The following is an 18645-nucleotide window of genomic DNA, read 5'->3' as shown; positions in this document are numbered from 1 at the left end:
GAGAATTTTGTGTCTGAGGAAATCGGCTGTCGGTATGTCGGTGGAAACCCTTGGCCAATAAGGGACCACCATTCTTGGTATAACTACGGTATGTTTCAAGGTTGGTATAAAGTCAATAATTGATTAGAGCGCCCCTCACTTCACACGGGTGTGATTTTTTTGTTACACCCACAAATCAACCATGCATTAGCAGGGTCCAGACTTTGGACCCAATCAGGGTCCGTGTTCCGGGCTTGTGTCGTTCACTGATTGGAGACATGGAGATGAAGTCAGGAACAGAACAGCTTGACTTCATCTGTCAACGCTGTACTCCCGCAGCCAACCATGCATTAGCAGGGCCCAGACTCCACACAAATGAATGGAAATGCGATTTCAAGGGGGAGTGGTTAACCAGCCTACGAAAATCTACAAAAACGCTTTTTGACGTCAAGAGTGGATAGAGCAGCATCCAGAGCATAATAATAAATTCATTGGGAGATCTAAAGGTCAGAAGTCCTTTGACGATACTCAATACAATGATAACTACAATGAAAACGACAGCACAGAACTGCCAAAACTGCAAAAAATGGCGCAATCAGAAAAAAACGGTACAAAAACAATAAGGGGTCTTCACCCCTTCGGGGTTGACTCTTAATAAGTAAGTAAAAAGCAATTAGCCTTGGGAACCAATGGTTTCTGAGCCATGTGGAAAATAGCCGATCTACACTAACTAAGCTCACAACAGCATAAAATCAACACTGCTAAGGACCCTCCGGGAACCCCACTCTATCCTCGTCCTGAAATCCAAAAATAATTAACTGAATACAATAAACTGTTGATACTGCAAATTTAAGGAACGATTTAATAATAAATCATGAAATCTGTTTTTAAAAGAATAACTGGATTTAGCAATCCTCTCTACCGCACAGCAGGGATGCCCTAGGCAAGCAATACATTAAGCCATGAGACAGATCAATGAGAAGAAATATTGCTGCTCTAGCAATATATATATATATATATATATATATATATATATATATATAATTAATTTCCTCTTTTTTCGTATTACCATATCTGAGAACAGCCACTGTGACTAAAAGTTAGAATCAGATAATGGCATAATTGATTGTTTGCCACAGCATTTGACATAATCAATAACTCCCACTCAAATATTTAATTTCTTTCAAAGAAAACAAGGGCCGCTGCAAGCTGAGAACGCTGCCAGCTAATTACATCTTGATGGAATGCTTCATTCTTCTGCCCAAAGTCCAAACAAGATAGCGCAGATGCTGTATGATCAGAGAGCGGCAGAGCGCCACTAGAAGACGGCTCTATAGGGCATAGTAGTGGCGGCCATTTTCTGGTTCCATCGAATCCAGATCCCATTCATTTTTCCCAAAAATATTTATAACAATAATTTTAAGGCTAGAATCACGGCATTCAGAGTCCCAGCGATCCATGACCATAAAACTTGATTCTGTGATTTTTTTTTAAGGAATATTTAAAGATGGAGTGCCGTGATCCCCCCCCCCCCCCCCCCCCCCCAACTCCACAAAAACATGATTATTAGGTAGCCTACTATGATTATACCAGGAGGAAGATGTTTTTCAAAAGTGTACAGAAAGTGCTAAAATGATGGTTTTGTGTGGCTACCAGGCCCACCAGTTCACCTGGTTTTCACCTTAGCACCACCCACCTGAAATTAAGCCACGCACACAGCTGTTGTTGTATGATACTGGGGGAGGGGTTAGGGGAGGGGGTGATTTTATGATGTCACAAAAGTGGTGTATTTCGATTGGGCCTTTTGACTCAAAGACTTTCAGCTTTCAGGAAGAAACCCAAATAGTTTTTTATTTGAATATAAAAAGTACAAAAATCACGGCACTCCATCTTTAATTAAATTATATACTAGGCTATATTTAATAAATACCCTTTGTTTTGTGGTTTTCCATTTCTTTTCTTTCATAGCAATGATGAACTGAAATTTGTTTGGTGAAAAGTGCATGAGTTGTTGTGTTTTGCATTTTGCAGTGAAATTTCTCCAATTTGGCACTTGTTACCCAATCTATACCAGTGATAGAACATGATCTTCTCACATGGTTTGAAAAGAAACTGGGAAGTGCGTTCCCAAAGAGCAGCAGATCAGGGAGGAGTGATTCACGACCTTTACACTACATCATCATGCGCATGTGACCTGGGGAATTCTGGAATCCAGAGAGGACTGTGGAAGGGGTTTCTCCTCTCATGAAGAGGCCTGCTCCATGTAGGTGCATCAACATCACACTGACCACCGCTAGTGTGGTGAGGAAGAGGCCACGGAATTCAATCTGAATCCCTGTGACAAACCCTGACAAATGAGCACATCTAATCATTTTGGCATAACGCGCTTATCTAAAAAGAATTACCTTTCCGGTCTCGTTCTCTCGATCTGATAGCGGTTCATTTGCTGCATTGCCTGTGGACGTGTCACACCCCATGAACCCACTCTCTTGTCCTCCCCTCCACCTGCCTTGCAGCTGATGCTTGTATGCAGAGACGTACATACCGATAGATGCACACAGACGTATGCCTGCTGATTGTGCCCAGCGCCGCTGGCCCTGCTGTGTGACAGCTATAGTCCCTGAATGCTAATGAGGATGAAAGGAGTTCGTAGCTCCTAAGCCGCTCTGGAGCACCTGAAAGAGGCTTGAGGGAGCAGACTCATCCGATTACTGCATTCAGAGCCTAGATTTGCCTCCTGGGAATTATGTATTTAGCTCAGCGACGCTAATCCTGAGAGCAGGGAAATATTATTATGGTGTCTCAATGATTGTTATCGGTCAGTTGGATAATTACGTTTATGTAGGCCTAATTGTGCTGTGAGGTCCCTGGCATAATTACTATAACAGTAACAACAACTGACGTAAATCCTGATTTACTGTATACTTTGCCCAACTTATCATTGCATTGCATTATTGTGAGCTTGTAGATCAGCTATTTTTGGCATTCAACACGGTTGTATAAATTAGGCATTATAGTATTATTTTGCTCTATTGTAATTTATTTTGTGCCACAACACAGTAGGGACATCTACAGCATTGAAAATGTCAACTGTGATCCAACAATGCAGTGGATAAATGATACAGTATAGGAACAACGCAAACTTTATTACTGCAATCTGAAAACATACTAAACATGAATACAAAACTAACATTTTTACATGACTTTGTTCCGAAACAACATCTTGAAAACTACTGGCCGAATTGCCATGGAATATTATATGCACTTTCCAGAAGCCTGCAGATGATTTTAGTTTTCTCTCCTTGTGAAAAGAGAGACGTGCCTCTGGCTCCCACATGTAGCTTGGTTTACATTCTGGACCTGGACACATTGCGCCTGCAGTGGCTCTTAAAAACAAAAGAAGGTAAAAACGCTGAAAGCACTGGCGGATGAATTACATAATTAATAATAACCCAAAGAGTTAATATTAAAACAAATTAATGTAAATGTTTCATTAACGCTTTTCTTTAAAACACTGGAAGGTGAGTTTTCATTGGGTCCAACTCCTATAGCTGATCGGAACACGATCGGAACACGATCGGAACATGATCGACAAATTAATCGATCATTAAAATAAACGTGGTCTGAAAATTATTCAGCTGCCGTGGTCAGATGGGAGGGCTGCACGAACACAATGAACTGGAACGGGGGAAAAAGTCATCACTTGGCATTCAGCAGGTTCCCCATTCTCCCCCTGTACCCCAACAAGGGCTCCCATTCTCCATGTGCACCCCCTGTACCCCAACAAGGGTGTGCACCCCCCTGTACCCCCAACAAGGGCTCACACGCATCGCACTGGGGCACTGTGTGTGGACCACACAAAGCCTGTGCACTGGAATTCATGCTGGAGAGGTCAACGCCATCTATTATTACATCTGAGAGAATTCCACAGCCACATTTTTGTCCACACAGAGGCATGTGAGCAGCACCTCAGATCCACCAGACCATTACTAACTAGTCTGTGTACAGTGTAATAAAATGTCCTTTTACTGCATAATTCAATCAAATCCCTCTTTATGAGGTGCAGAAACCAGCTAACTAAAAAATGTCAGGAAATTAAAACTATAAAGTTTCCTGGAAATGAAGAACACCTTATATTAAAAAAAAAAAAGAATTACTGGGAGAGGGGGTGGAGTTAGCTGGTTTAGTCGACAGTGTGAGGATCCAATGGAGTTAGCTGGTTTGGTCAAAAGCACTTTTTAATGCTTTTCATTGCTTCAATATAACCAACACACAGACGTAAGGGGTGTTCAATAACATTGATTTATGATAAAATCTGAAAATTGGAGCCGGACACTGCAGACTGCAACGATATGTAATAATAAAAAACAATAGGATAGTGCCAGAGTGACCCGACGGTCAGAGACCATTCTGTACACAAGGTGCAGCGGCAACACAGGTCTGCAAATGCAAACATATGAGTTAGTGTCGTCCTTTAGCAAAACTGTAAACATTCGATCTGCTCTTCACAGCAAACTGCTCACATTCTGACTGCTACACACTGACTGCTACTTGACACTATTTGACCATTTTGGTCAATATCGTTGTTCAGTATTATGTAAGCAGATGGTGATAGTGACAATATGAATGAATATAACATATGACTGTATAAAACACAACATTATTCTGAACAACAAATGCAGCACGTGTAATGAAACAAGTGTAATGCTTAATTGGGTCGTCCACTCACAGTTAACAGCCTTTGTATTGAGTTTGTGCTTGAAATGTACTGTAATTCTGCAAACTGTTAATAAATTCTTCAATCAATCAATCAAACGTCAAATGAGAGTGAGTCCACAGCTCCAAAAAAAACGTGCATTCAAGCGTGCACAACAGCTTATTTATTTTTCCATAATTGCCCTGTACCTTGGCAATTCCTAAACTTTTCCTATCCCTGCAAATGTTTCTAATCAAATGTCTAGGTTACTCAAGACTTTCCAGCTCTTCGTTGGAGCCCTGTATGTTGGACAAGGACATCAGACGCCAAGAATGACACCCCACCCCCACCTCCTCCTCTATCACAGTGGTTTTCAACACCAGTGGTCCTTGAGTGGGTTCCAGTTGGTCCCCAGCTAAATGATGGAAGAGTTGGTAACCAAATTCTAATGTCTGTGTAATTCTTGAGAGTGTAACCCTTGGGGGTCCATTTGGTTTCATTTTACGCTCTCAAGAGTGCTCCATCACACTGGTGGTTCTGGGCCATGGCAGATTGGAGTTACTGCTCCATCACCTCATCTGCAACCCTCGCTGTGGGCTGAAGTGGATCGCTCATTTAAAGCAGAGTGAGCTGGCCTCCGTGTCCCAGGGCTGAGCCCACGTACAACTACTACCAAACACTCCAATTAAACACCAGAGAGAGACGTGGATGGATGAGAGGTGGTGAGAGAAACTGAGGGGGTTGGAGAGAGAGAGAGAGAGAGAGAGAGAGAGAGAGAGAGAGAGAGAGAGAGAGAGAGAGAGAGAGAGAGAGAGAGAGAGAGAGAGAGAGAGAGTGAGTGTATGTGTGTGAATGTGTGTGTGAGAGAGAGAGAGAGAGAGAGAGAGAGAGAGAGAGAGAGAGAGAGAGAGAGAGAGAGTGAGTGTATGTGTGTGTGTGTATGTGTGAGAGAGAGAGAGAGAGAGAGAGAGAGAGAGAGCTGGTATGTGTATGTATGTCCAAAACTGTTACTTCTTTGGAAAAGGAAAAAAATAACCAATGTTGTTTTAACCCGTCACTAGTTCGTTTTAACCTGTCGTGCAAGTCGGGAGCCACGGGTAAGTGTTAACCTGCCGCCCATGTCGGGACCCACAGGTTAGTTTTAACCCGTCACTAGTTAGTTTTAACCCGCCGCGCCTGTCGGGACCCACAGGTTATAGTTTTAACCTGCCGCGCATGTTGGGACCCACAGGTTAGTTTTAACCCGGCCACGGGTTAGTTGTAACCGGCCACGCATTTCAGGAGCGACAGTGTTGTCGGACTAATGCCTGTTGGACTGTTATCTAACAAACGTATGCACCCTGACTGACGGGAGGCAATAAAATGAGAGAAGGGTGTAATGTAGTGCAGTAGACAGACCAGTTCCTTCCCTCAGCGCACAGGGCTGTGCTGGATGTTGGCATTAAACTGACAGGCGAGCGCGGGACATGCTTAATTAAACCCAGCGAGGGACAGCAGAGGAAGCAGCATCTGTCAAGAGCCTGTTGGACACGCTTTTCACTGTATGGATTTAAACAAATAAAAAATAAAATCCCCCCTCCAATAATGAGAGAGACAGAGAGAGTGGGAGGGAGAGAGAGAGAGAGAGACAGAGAGAGAGAGAGAGAGAGAGAGAGAGAGAGAGAGAGAGAGAGAGAGGTAGAGAGAGAGAGAGAGAGAATTGGGGATGAGAGCAAAAAGATTTGTACAGACAACTTCTTTCAAGAGAGAGATCAGCTGATCTTAAATTGGGCCTTTGGCTTCATGCTTCAAAATGTCGCTGAAACCTTGTGTGTCCAAAAGGGTTGGTTACTTTTCAGGACATGCTAAAAGGAACTGCATGTGTTCCATGGAGTTCCAATGGATCCAATGTAGTTATTATTTTGGTCACGTTGTTAATAGTTTTTCATTTTTGTTCCATATTTATAAAACCCACAGACAGATTTAAACCACTTCAATTTAAACCACTTTCCAGTGGTTTCATAAATCCAAAAAGATTCATGCGTTGTGACCTTGTAGATCAGCTTTTTCTGAGTCTTCTCTAGGTCTGTCAATTATATGACAGAAAGAAGCACCTGATGTTATTTAACCAAATAATATAAACATCTTTACTAGTGACTGTCATCTCAAGACCCCAAGCTGTGTTCATCAATGTGCTAATTCACCGAAGGCATGTCTGTGAATAGTGAAATGAAAATATCCGATACATATTTCAAAAAGTACTAAAGTAGAAACATATGTGAAAAATAATGAAGGTACTTTTGTGGCCTACTGGCAGTGTGCACAAGACATTTGGCAATAATCGATCCAGCGGTTTGTGAGATTAGGTCCAGAGACATAGACACAGACAGACAGACATAGACACAGACAGACACACAGAACTAGTTTTGGGGGACTGTGAATTTAGTTCAAATTACAAAATTATGAACTATGAATGTGAACAAAATTACGTCATTATATCCATTTAGAGTAACATATACAATCCTTATGTACCTTTCAATCCAGGACAGCATCTGTGTCACATTGCAATCTGGGGTATACCTTTTCTTAGGGATGCACAATATAATCGGTAGCATAATCGGAATCGGCCATAAAAATGCCGGGATAGCATCTGTGTCACATTGCAATCTGGGGTATACTTTTTTCTGCTAAACTGAATCTGTCTTGAGAGATTACATTAGTTGTTACTATATACTGTATAGCAACATCAGTATTAAATATTAAAAGGTTAGAATTTGGAGTGTGATTTTAGAATCGGCCTCAGCAGGTCTTACCGTCTTAATGAGTGTGCTGGTTTTGCATGCTGCGGTACCAAGGATAATAACTAACCACAGAATCTGACCTAAGCAAACTTCACCCAATCCTATCAGCCACCACTCGTAAAAAGTCACACCGGAGATGGTGCGAGAACTTCTAGGGCAGTGGTTCCCAAAGTGGGGTCAGGGGACCCCCAGGGGCCCTTGAGGGAGTTCCAGGGGGTCCCCAGCTAAATGATAGTTTGGAACCAAAATGACTGGGTCTGTAACTCTGAGTGTACAAATGGAACCAAATGGACCCTTATCTGTAACTCAGAGTGTACAAATGGATTTTCTCAGAGTTAAATTAACATAGATTTTACAATTGGGGGTCGTTGAAATTAAACGGGTTGAGAATCACTGCTAGAGCCATAAAAATCTTCTCTTATGGGGGTCCCCGGCATATCTTTTCAAATGGGGGTCCACTGGCTAATTAGTGTCAATTTGGGGGTCCTTGACATGAAGAAGTTTCGGAACCAGTACTGTTCTAGGGGTGTGATGATTGTTTCTTTTCTCGACACAGTGAAGCCACAGTAATGAGGAGCTTTGCAAGGGCTGCTGGGACGGGACAGTGTGAAGGGGAGAGAGAATGGGAAGGCAGACATCAATCACCAGTTAAGCCGGGCCCCTAGTGGAGCTCAGGGACCTATTAGAGTAAAGTGGAGCAGCAGAGGCTCATGGGAGGAGAGAGAGCGACACTGTGTAATTTTGAGCGAGAGAGTGCGTATGGGAGAGAAAGCCTCATAGCGTGTCACAGACTGAGACTTGAGAGTGTGGTATGAGTATCTTCTCCATCAAACAGAGGAAAGACATGAGAGAACCTTTGACAAGAGGAGCCCTATCCCTATTCTGGACGTGACATAATGGGTGAACATTTGTTGAAAATAGCAGATCTATAAGCTTGTAGATCAGTTATTTTCAGCAAAGAGATTAGGTGATAAGGAGGGGGTAAAGTGCAGACCGAGGGGCGACCCCGGTTAACAAAATATATAGTTTGAATTGGTTAAGATTGTCCAGTCTGAGGTTAATGACATGGAGGGACCAGGCCATTGTGTTCAGACCATGCAAGCTTTTGACATGCCCTGTCTGAGAGGCTTATAGGCGGGCACAATTCACCTTTTTAATTACTGTAGACTTTACCTTACAGGCAGGCTTTTGTACAGTATACAGTATTTGGTGTTTTCTTTTAGCCCATTTCATTTTCATTGCAATTGTATTAGTGTTGTGCAAATTTAATGGCTTTTTAAAATTGCGGTGGGGTGGGGTGCATACTTGTACTACTGTGCATACATACACTACAGAGGAGTGGGGTGCAGTGCAGTGGTAGAACTCTTTTCTGTTCTTTACTGATCAGCAGAAAGTCACAAGACACAAGCCCCCTCTTTCACCAGCATGAATAGAGAATGTCAGAACAGTCAATATAGCTCATGAGACGCAAACAACAACGTGGGATTGAGTTGCTGCTAGGCTGGCAACAGTCTTATGACAAAACGAGGCTAAGTTATCTGCCCCAAGCCCTATGCCGTGACCTCAGAGCAGTGATATTTTCACCAATTACCTCCAGTCAAATGACGCCCTATCTCATGTCTGACTGATTCCACCCTGGCAGATATGCTCCCAGGAGATATGATCCCAGAGTTAATTTCTACTAATTAGCAGGATTGACCATGACATGGAGCAGCGGGTATGCTCCCAGAAACTGATTCTGGATGCGAAACCTGGTTTACAGAGTGTGTTCAGCACGTGTCTGGCCTTGGAAACCACAGCCAAGGTTATTCGGTTCTTATTTACTCTGGGACCAGGGCCCTGTGCTGGCTGTCAACAGTGCTTCATGTTGGGTCTCCTGGGAATCCAATCCCCGTTTAAGCCCCTAAAATGCACAACACATGGTCCACATTTGTGCAGAGAGATAACAATAAAAAAAAAACTGTTTCAAAAGACAAAACCAATGATGATGACGAGTTTTTAATTTAATTTGCAAGACATCAGTCGTGGCATTGTTAATTAGTTTCTGTCAAATACTTCTGGGTCTCTCTACATGTGCACATATTATCGGGATCATAGTACCATGGCAACCACAAGGGGTGCTGATGGATCTGAGGTTTAGAGCCTATTATTATTATTATGCTTCATCGTACGACAGTTCCGCTCACGGAAAGTGTCGTAGGGTTGGGACGTTGGCTGCAGCAGGGATGAAACGTATTCACGTACAAGAATCTGTTCCCACAGAAATCACACGCCATCACTGGCTTTCAAATCAATCCAATTTCCTCCAGTTCCGACCAAGCGCACCCTGGGTTTCCACATGCCAGGCTCTACTGATTGAATCCGGAAGATAGGAGTAATTGATTGGTCCCGACAGTATAATTAGAAACCAGCTCAAACGAAGGTTGACGCTTCAATTAATCGGGCAGATTTAATTCACTGCGTGTGCACCCTTTACATTTAGTTCCCGTGAGTTGGGAGTTGGGAGTGAGTTTCCAGCTGAGCTGCAGATCCTATCAGAACTTTTGACTTTTTAAACTAGGCCTACTTAAGTAAAGTAGCTTGCTCATTATAATGAACTTGCTGACAAAAACTGAGATTTGCACAATGTTTTGTCACTTTTAAACTAAGTGAAATCTAATGTGGGGTCATGAGTCAGGGCCAGGGTTCAAGATAGACCAAATGCTGAATGAGAAACAATAAGAAAATAATACTCTATAATGAATGGAATTTTCCATACAACAATATAATGTAAGGGTATTATTTGTAGTATACCAGTATGTATGAAACTAATGCATTCTTAAATTGCATTGGTTGCTGTTGGTGGCCCTAAATACACGCACATCTGACATTACTTAGTGTTCTATGCTAAAATAAAACTCCTACATGCGATGTGGTTCTTTAGCTCAGCAAGGCTATAACACTACTACTATGGCTACTTGTTAGGACGCTTACAGCTGTAGCTATTTAATTCACACAGCAGTACGCTATGTTAACACTCTGAACCCAAGTCATTTTGTTTAGCTCCCACGCTGGCATGCTTTGGTAACTCTGGCTGTTAATTTGTCTCACCGATGAAGCCCAGCTGGGAGAATTCCAGAATCATCCACTCCTCGGACGGCTGCTGCAGGGCAAAGTTCTTCATGGTGGTGAAGTAGTTTGGACGCGCCACGATATCGTCCTCCAGCTGAGAAAGACAGAGGGTTGGAGGGTGAGGGGGGAGACACGAGCGAGATGGAGGGTTAGACTTTGCCGTAGCTTTATTTCTTCCCTCTAATAGCGGGTGAATTTAATCTGACAATGCCATCATTAAGTTCCATTAAATGCTAATAGGTGTAATTTGCAACAATGGGTTTTTGTGATTGCAAACATATGGCTCAAACTGCTCAATAATTGAAAACTCCTGAAGGGTCGTAAACACAAGTCGGAATAAAATACTAGCCACGATGAAAACGTAATGGCCATTTGTATTGGTCCGTCTGTAGACTACACACTGTAGCGGAGAGCATAATTATGAGACATTCATAAAAAAAAGAACGGGCAAATTCTCATTAGTCAACACGCGGCGGGGAGGAATCTCAGTCGAACGTGACCTTTTGGAGCTGAGATAGAGGAAAATCATAGGCCATTGTGCTGAAGATAACCGTGAGGAAATGTGACACCAACTCTCAGCTTCTTTGTGTCATGTGCACTCGCGCGCGTACATGCAGCGCGAGTGTCTTTGTGTGCATGTGTATGCCACTAAAGTGATGATGAGGTGAATAGGGAGAGAATAAACTGTGGCATAATAATGCTTGTTCTTTCAGGGGCAAATCTCCAACACTGGGCCCACGCACGCCTGTCACTTCCCATCTCCCCATGCCTTCCTAAGCGGCCCCGCTTGCCTGCTGAGGAGTGGAGACGGGCCTGGATGTGTGTTCAGGAAGCCGCATAGTGGGCAAGGGAACTGATATACTGGACGATGACAGATGGCAATTACCTATCACCATCCGCTTTAGTAGAAAAACAACCCTTCACAATTCCAAGTCTGCAGCGTAACGTAACATGTTTTTTGTTGATTTCTTCTCACAAAAGTTTGGAGAATTTAGATAGCAAACATTACTGTACAGCACATCAAATCTATTAATATTTTGTGGTGACAGACCATAAATGTGTTTTACCCCAGTTAAGTTTGGTTTAGTTTAATTAGTTGTTAGGCAATGGTTTCGGCTGTGGGTAACGTCAAACCAGAGCTCAATGTCATGTTATGGGCATGTCATCATGACTGGCAATATTATGGAGATCCCAGACATCAGTGTGAATCGCCATTGTTAGCCAAGGCATTCTGTTGGGTGTGACTAAAGCTTGATCAGCAACAGAGATAGACTATTTCACCCGTACAATAACCGGCCCAACGCTGGGTGCCAAAACCTGAACACGCTGATTGACGACGCACCGCAAGGCGTCATCAGTTTGGCACATGATTAGAGAGAGAGAGGGAGAGAGAGAGAGAGAGAGAGAGAGAGAGGAGAGAGAGAGAGAGAGAGAGAGAGAGAGAGAGAGAGAGAGAGAGAGAGAGAGAGAGAGAGAGAGAGGGGGGCTCATCATCAGAAAGAGAGAGAAAGAGAGAGACATCTTTTGTAAGAATGCAAAAGTTTATTGTGGCCGGGCATCATTTCAAGCCCATTCCAAGGCAGGTGTGGAGCCCAATCCCTCTGAGCTTTGAAGAATAAACCAGTGGGGTCAAACAGAAACCACGCTGGCATTGACGTGTCTGGGCACACATGCATCTACTCAGCTCTATAATCATGGATGGAAACCAAGCGCACTCTCTTTCCAAAGTCAATGCTACGGCCGACAGACAGCTGCTGCTCCTGGAGATGTGTCAACACCACATCTTCACACAACATGAGCAGGAGAAAGGCAGAAAACAAATGAAAAGTCAATGCTAGTGTTCAGTTTCCCTATACTTAATTAAGACATTAAGACCAGAGATCCTGATGGTTTTCTGAAAAAGCTATGTTTCTCTATGAGTGGTTTTCAAACTATTTTGTGTTAAGGACCCCCAAAATTATATGTAATTGGCCGCCGACCCCCATCTGAAAATATATTGTTCCAGGGACCCCCAGAAGTAAAGATAGGAGTTAAAAATGTGTTGCTGTGAAAGAATATATATTCAAAGATTTGCACACATTTTCACGATTTGTTTTTTTGCAGATCTACAAGTGTGTAGCTAAAGTATAAAATAATGGTTTAAAGTAGTTAAAAGATAAAGTGACAGAGGTCTTAATGGGTTAAACATAACCTGGATCCCAGCTGACAGAATTAACATCTCCTTCAACTTCTGTCTCCGCAGAATCAACGTGAAAGTAATTACCCTGTATCTCAGGGGAGCAAAAAAAAAAAAAAGAAACGTCCTTAAAGTTCAGAGTGAGTGCTAGTGCCAAAACACGCAACACAGAATGACGTTCCTGTCAAAACTCTTGTCTGTCTCTTGGCCACCCTGGCAGCCAGACACGATGGATGTCAGGGTTAGAGCTCTATCAACATAAATATATACCACTGTTCCGTCCTCCAAAAGTTCAGCTATTTGAAGCCTCTTCCCTGCAGGCTGTTCACAGTGGCCATGCTTAGATACAGATTACAAAACAATATTCCCTTCAGAAGTTTTGATCGCTGTTCACACAGAACGAGGAAAGCAAAGGCCAGCAGAGCCGCCAGCCCACTTTCCATTGGCTGAAAGAGGGAGGCGAGAGAAAGGAAACTATTGAATATTATATTCCAAGATCTAGTGTTGGAGACCGTTTTTTATCAACAAAAAAGCTCTTTCACAGAGGCCTGTTATGAAAAGGGCAACATCCATTACCCTGAGTGAACAGAAGAGCGGAACACTGACAGACTGCCTTTATGGCCGTTTTTAATGCACCGACGGTGACAACACATTTTCAGGTCGTCAGATGTATGTCTTCTGGTTAAGAACTGACTATTCTACCATTCAGTACCTGACCTTAGATGAGGTAGTGTATATAGGGATGCATGAACTACCACATTCATGACTCCTCAAGTCATGATGACAAAGGGTTAAAGAGAGAAAGAGACAGGCCCACGGACGGTACAGGTCAGATTCAGCTAAATTTACACTTCCTTCCCTTGCCAATTTTCAATTTTCATTTCAAGTATATGGGGCTTCAGTCCAATATTATACTAATAGTAAACATTCATAGTAAATTGTTTCTTTTCTTCAGTCCACAGAGCCAAAGAGTTGGGTTCAATACCTGTACATAGTAGGTCCCTTTGGCTTGGGCGTACATCATTAGGAAACAGTAGTCCAGGTTCTGTTTGGTCCGCCATCTGGAGGGAGAGACGCACATGAAGAACAGCCATTAATGATTTGACATTTAATCCGCGCACGCACGCACGCACACACACGCGCACACGCACACACACACACACACACACACACACACACACACACACACACACACACACACACACACACACACACACACACACACACACACACACACGTCAACAACCCACCCCGCCTTCTTCCTGGCATCCGCAGCTCTCTAATGGTACCTACAATCTCACATGGTTTCTTTCTTGTACCATTTTTCCACAAGCTGACACTATGAGCTGGACAGAGACAGAAGCCAGGTACGGCAAAACACACTCTGAGCTGCAGTGTGGCAGCAGCCAGCCAGGTACCTTGACACAGTTCATTAACGGTCACATTATTATTGCCTCAATATCGGTGAAATATCGGTAAAACATCTGTCGATATCGGTGAACAAATATCGGTCAATATAGATGAATTGGAATTATTTTGATATCGGGTTTGATACCGAGATTACATTTTTAACGAAATATCGGCCGATATCAATATGCTACCGACAATATCGTGCATCACTAGTCTAGTCACAGCCAGGTACCTCACCACAGAACACATGGGGGCCGAGGCAGCAGCCAGGTACCTCACCACAGAACACATGGGGGCCGAGGCAGCAGCCCAGGTACCTCACCACAGAACACATGCGGGCTGAGGCAGCAGCCAGGTACCTCACCACAGAACACATGCGGGCCGAGGCAGCAGCCAGGTACCTCACCACAGAACACATGCGGGCTGAGGCAGCAGCCAGGTACCTCACCACAGAACACATGGGGGCCGAGGCAGCAGCCAGGTACCTCACCACAGAACACATGGGGGCCGAGGCAGCAGCCCAGGTACCTCACCACAGAACACATGCGGGCTGAGGCAGCAGCCAGGTACCTCACCACAGAACACATGCGGGCCGAGGCAGCAGCCAGGTACCTCACCACAGAACACATGCGGGCTGAGGCAGCAGCCAGGTACCTCACCACAGAACACATGCGGGCCGAGGCAGCAGCCAGGTACCTCACCACAGAACACATGCGGGCCGAGGTAGCAGCCAGGTACCTCACCACAGAACACATGGGGGCCGAGGCAGCAGCCAGGTACCTCACCACAGAACACATGCGGGCCGAGGTAGCAGCCAGGTACCTCACCACAGAACACATGCGGGCCGAGGTAGCAGCCAGGTACCTCACCACAGAACACATGCGGGCCGAGGTAGCAGCCAGGTACCTCACCACAGAACACATGCAGGCCGAGGCAGCAGCCAGGTACCTCAAAGCGGCGAGGCAGCAGCCAGGTACCTCAAAGCGTCGAGGCAGCAGCCAGGTACCTCACCACAGCTCCACATGTGTTCTGCATCAACAATCATTCCAGAGAGTGTGGGTCACACTCCACTGCAATGAAGCTCTATACCACAGTACAAACAGTCCCTGTGCATGCATCACACTGTATCTGTTTGTATGTGCGCGTGCACTCTGTGCAGTATGCGTGTGTGTGTGTGTGTAGTGCGTGTGTATCTGTATGCAGCATACTGTACGTGTGTGTGTGTGTGTGTGTGTGTGTGTGTGTGTGTATGTATGTATGTATGTATGTATGTATGTATGTATGTATGTATGTATGTATGTATGTGTGTGTGTGTGTGTGTGTGTGTGTGTGTGTGTGTGTGTGTGTGTGTGTGTGTGTGTGTGTGTGTGTGTGTGTGTGTGTGTGTGCCTGTTTGTGTGTATGCCCGCACATTTTAAGCCCCTTGCTTAAGAGCCCTTTATGTCTCTGGAGGGAGAGAACTCAGACCAGCTGGTGTTGGATCAGTGAGGTTCTGGTTCCAATCAGACTTTGTCATCGGATATCAATGAGATTTTCTCAAACAACAGCCTATACATCCCGTTACTGTGTGGAGGCCATGCAGCGACAGACTGCAGCAGGCGCTGTAGTACATTAGTACTATAGGAAATTAGGAATCCACACAGTGTAAAAACTAAGCTCCTCCTGGGAAATACACATGGCAAATAAGTAGTAGAATTAATTGTATTGTGTATCATTATGAAATGAAGTGACTTTACCTCCTTTAAAAGAAGGGTTTTTCATGAAACCATCTCATGAATGTGGATGAAAAGAAATCCCTACATTACATACTCAAACCATGTGTGCAAAAACAAAGGCCCATGTAGAGCTATCTATTTTCCTCCCCAGCTGCTATGTTGTCATCAAACATGAGAAAGTCCACACTATATGGACTTATGTACCCAGGGAAAAATGTCTTCTCTTTCTTACTTTCACACACACACATATAGGACATATACGGCACAATTACTGCAGAAAGTCGTTCCCAGTTTAATCTGGTACAAAATAATTCCTTCACATACAAACGAGCTATTGCCGCCAGGAATATAGAGCGACTCATTGAGCCATGGGAATAAAAGAAACATGTGTGCAATATGCACATGAACACGGAGCGTTCCTGTTTTTTCCAGACCCAGCACTGCTTAGAGAGGATCAGTGACTTGAGCGCAGATTCGAAACATAAAATGAGACGACAGCACTGGGAAACAAAGCCCTGATTACTGCGGCCACATGGGAACAGCAGTGAGACGCGTGCGCCTCCAACGCAGCTCCTCTGGTTTTTGTCATGCAGTAAACACAACAACGACCCTCGGGCTGGAGTAAAAAAAAATATGTTTGTGTGCCCGTTTTAAGGTCTGCTACTGAAACTATGGTGAGTGCTATAATTCCTCGTGAGTGCATTGCAACTATAGGTGATTACAATAACATTTCTCATTTCAGACGTTTACCTCACACACACGCACCCAACAACGCGAAGACCATAAGAACACTTAACAGTTAAACCAGCAGAATCCCCAAATACCACAAAACAATTAGGGGATGAATGAATTGAAAGCACCAAATCTCTGTCTACATGTTGGCTTAAGCACACACGCTGCACAACAACGCAAACATGAGGTTCAATATTTGCTCTGGGCTTAATAGGTAAATCACCGTAGCAAAGTGAGGCTGCCCCGGCTGATAGCGTTCTCATCCAGAAACAGGACAACATAAAAGTAAGCATGTTCTATTGACCAGTGCTGGAAAGTAACTAAGTACTGTACTTAAGTACAATTTTGAGGAATTTGTACAGTACTTTACTTGAGTATTTCCGATTTTTGACTTCTACACCACTACATCTCAGAGGCAAATATTGTACTTTTACTCCACTACATTTATTTGAAATCTTTAGTTACTAGTTACTTCATAGATTTTGAACATTATTACAAAACATACATTAACCACTTCAGCCCTATATACATTTTGGCCATTTGAAAATACAATACGACGCAATGTGAGCTTGTAGATCTGTGAGTTTGTAGAATTTACACATTTGAAACAGAGTATTTCTCTATTGCAGAATTGATAACTTTAAGTAAAAAATGTGAGTACTTTTTCCACCAGTTACCATTGGTAAAATGTCTCTAGCAGGAGAAGAACATGTGATGGACGAAATTGGGCCGATGATGACAGTCCTGGGGCCATGTGTGAGGTCACGTCAACAAAAGAGACATTCTAACTCCATCTCACCACGGGTGCATTAATCTGTGCTTAAAGGAGATTTCACGACACGCCATCGCTAGATGCTTTTATTCAACCGCAGGGCAGAAAAACAATCCCGCCACAAAACAGAGAGGCAGTTTTCCAGACGGTATGTCGAGGCTTTTATAGGAAAGTGTTCAGAGTTTACACAGAACAATCCTTGTCTTCGTCCCCTGATTACCACTCAAAGCATATTTTCCAGCAGCAGACTGCTTTTTTTTTTTTTTTTAGAGGAATGGGAGTTTGTGCGTCAGAGAGGCCAGAGGTACAGCGGCAGCAGCGGTGCTTAGCTGACAGCCACGAGGTGCTATCTAATACGGAACGGATACCCGGAGAAGACTTTAAAACCTCAATATATGCAAGCTGCCATGGATGGGTGCCTTGAGGTGTATCCATGCAGGCTAGATTTTATTTAAGGCATTTAGCAGACACTCTGTTCCAGAGTGGCTCACTAAGTGCAAGGTCAGGCCAAGGAAGTGGTGTAGTAAGAGAATAAGCATAATGTCACAGGCAGGCAGGCAGAAACCTTATTATGTGTAGCAGAAAAGTAGTACAAATTGCTGATCTACAAGCTCACGAGTCACGACGCACTACACTGCGATGCACTTGTACTGTAGTGTAGATCGGATATTTTCGCAATTTTTGAAAATTCTGAACCAGAAAACATTTTCACCTATATAATAATGACAAAAAATGATGGAATCTGTACTGGGTAGGAAAGAGGAAAGAAAGATTCTTTGTTTGTTTTGTCTCTTCATGGGTTGTTGTTTTTTACTTTATTTGTGTATTTTTGTATTGTATTTAAAATCGATCATTCCCAAATATTTAACCAATGAAAAGTATTAACAAGAACTAATAATTTCAGCAAAAGGGGGATTTCAGTTGCTGCTGCCAGGAATGGCCGGTCCAAGAAATAATAATAATGTGTGTACCGCATGTCCCGCAATAACCCAGATGGAGCGGACTTGAAGAAGACTGCAATAGTGTGGGTGGGTGGAGCACTGTTGCAGCATGGAGGAGCACAGAATAGAGTCAACAAGGTTGAAAAGAAGATCAAAGCGGGCAAATGCAATACAAAAGCAAGACAAGTATAGGCAGGTCATTTCTCGCTGAACTGAAATGAACTGGGGAGGACAATGTCATTTTGAAACGTTGCTACTGAGAGGTATAATAATCTATTTAATAATAACCTACTGACAAGCAGTAAGCCCAGCCCACTCGCTGTGTTGCTGTCC

The 18645-nt window shown here is 43.6% G+C and overlaps 1 protein-coding gene across 3 annotated transcripts in view; it reads right to left on the bottom strand.

Moving 5' to 3' along the window:
- mgat4b (alpha-1,3-mannosyl-glycoprotein 4-beta-N-acetylglucosaminyltransferase B) overlaps positions 1-18645 on the bottom strand; it is a 192130-nt gene that overhangs the window by 21705 nt on the left and 151780 nt on the right. For all 3 annotated transcript variants that reach the window (XM_079504657.1, XM_079504656.1, XM_079504658.1), the window contains exons 7-8: positions 13728-13803; positions 10546-10660 (exon numbers count right to left, since the gene is read on the bottom strand). In XM_079504657.1, coding sequence (XP_079360783.1) covers positions 10546-10660; positions 13728-13803 — 191 coding nt within the window. The remainder of the gene's footprint in view (positions 1-10545; positions 10661-13727; positions 13804-18645) is intronic.

Source organism: Electrona antarctica, assembly GCF_951216825.1.
Source record: "Electrona antarctica genome assembly, chromosome: 1".
NCBI classification, from domain to species: domain Eukaryota; kingdom Metazoa; phylum Chordata; class Actinopteri; order Myctophiformes; family Myctophidae; genus Electrona; species Electrona antarctica.
This window is presented reverse-complemented; position numbering and strand designations above follow the sequence as displayed.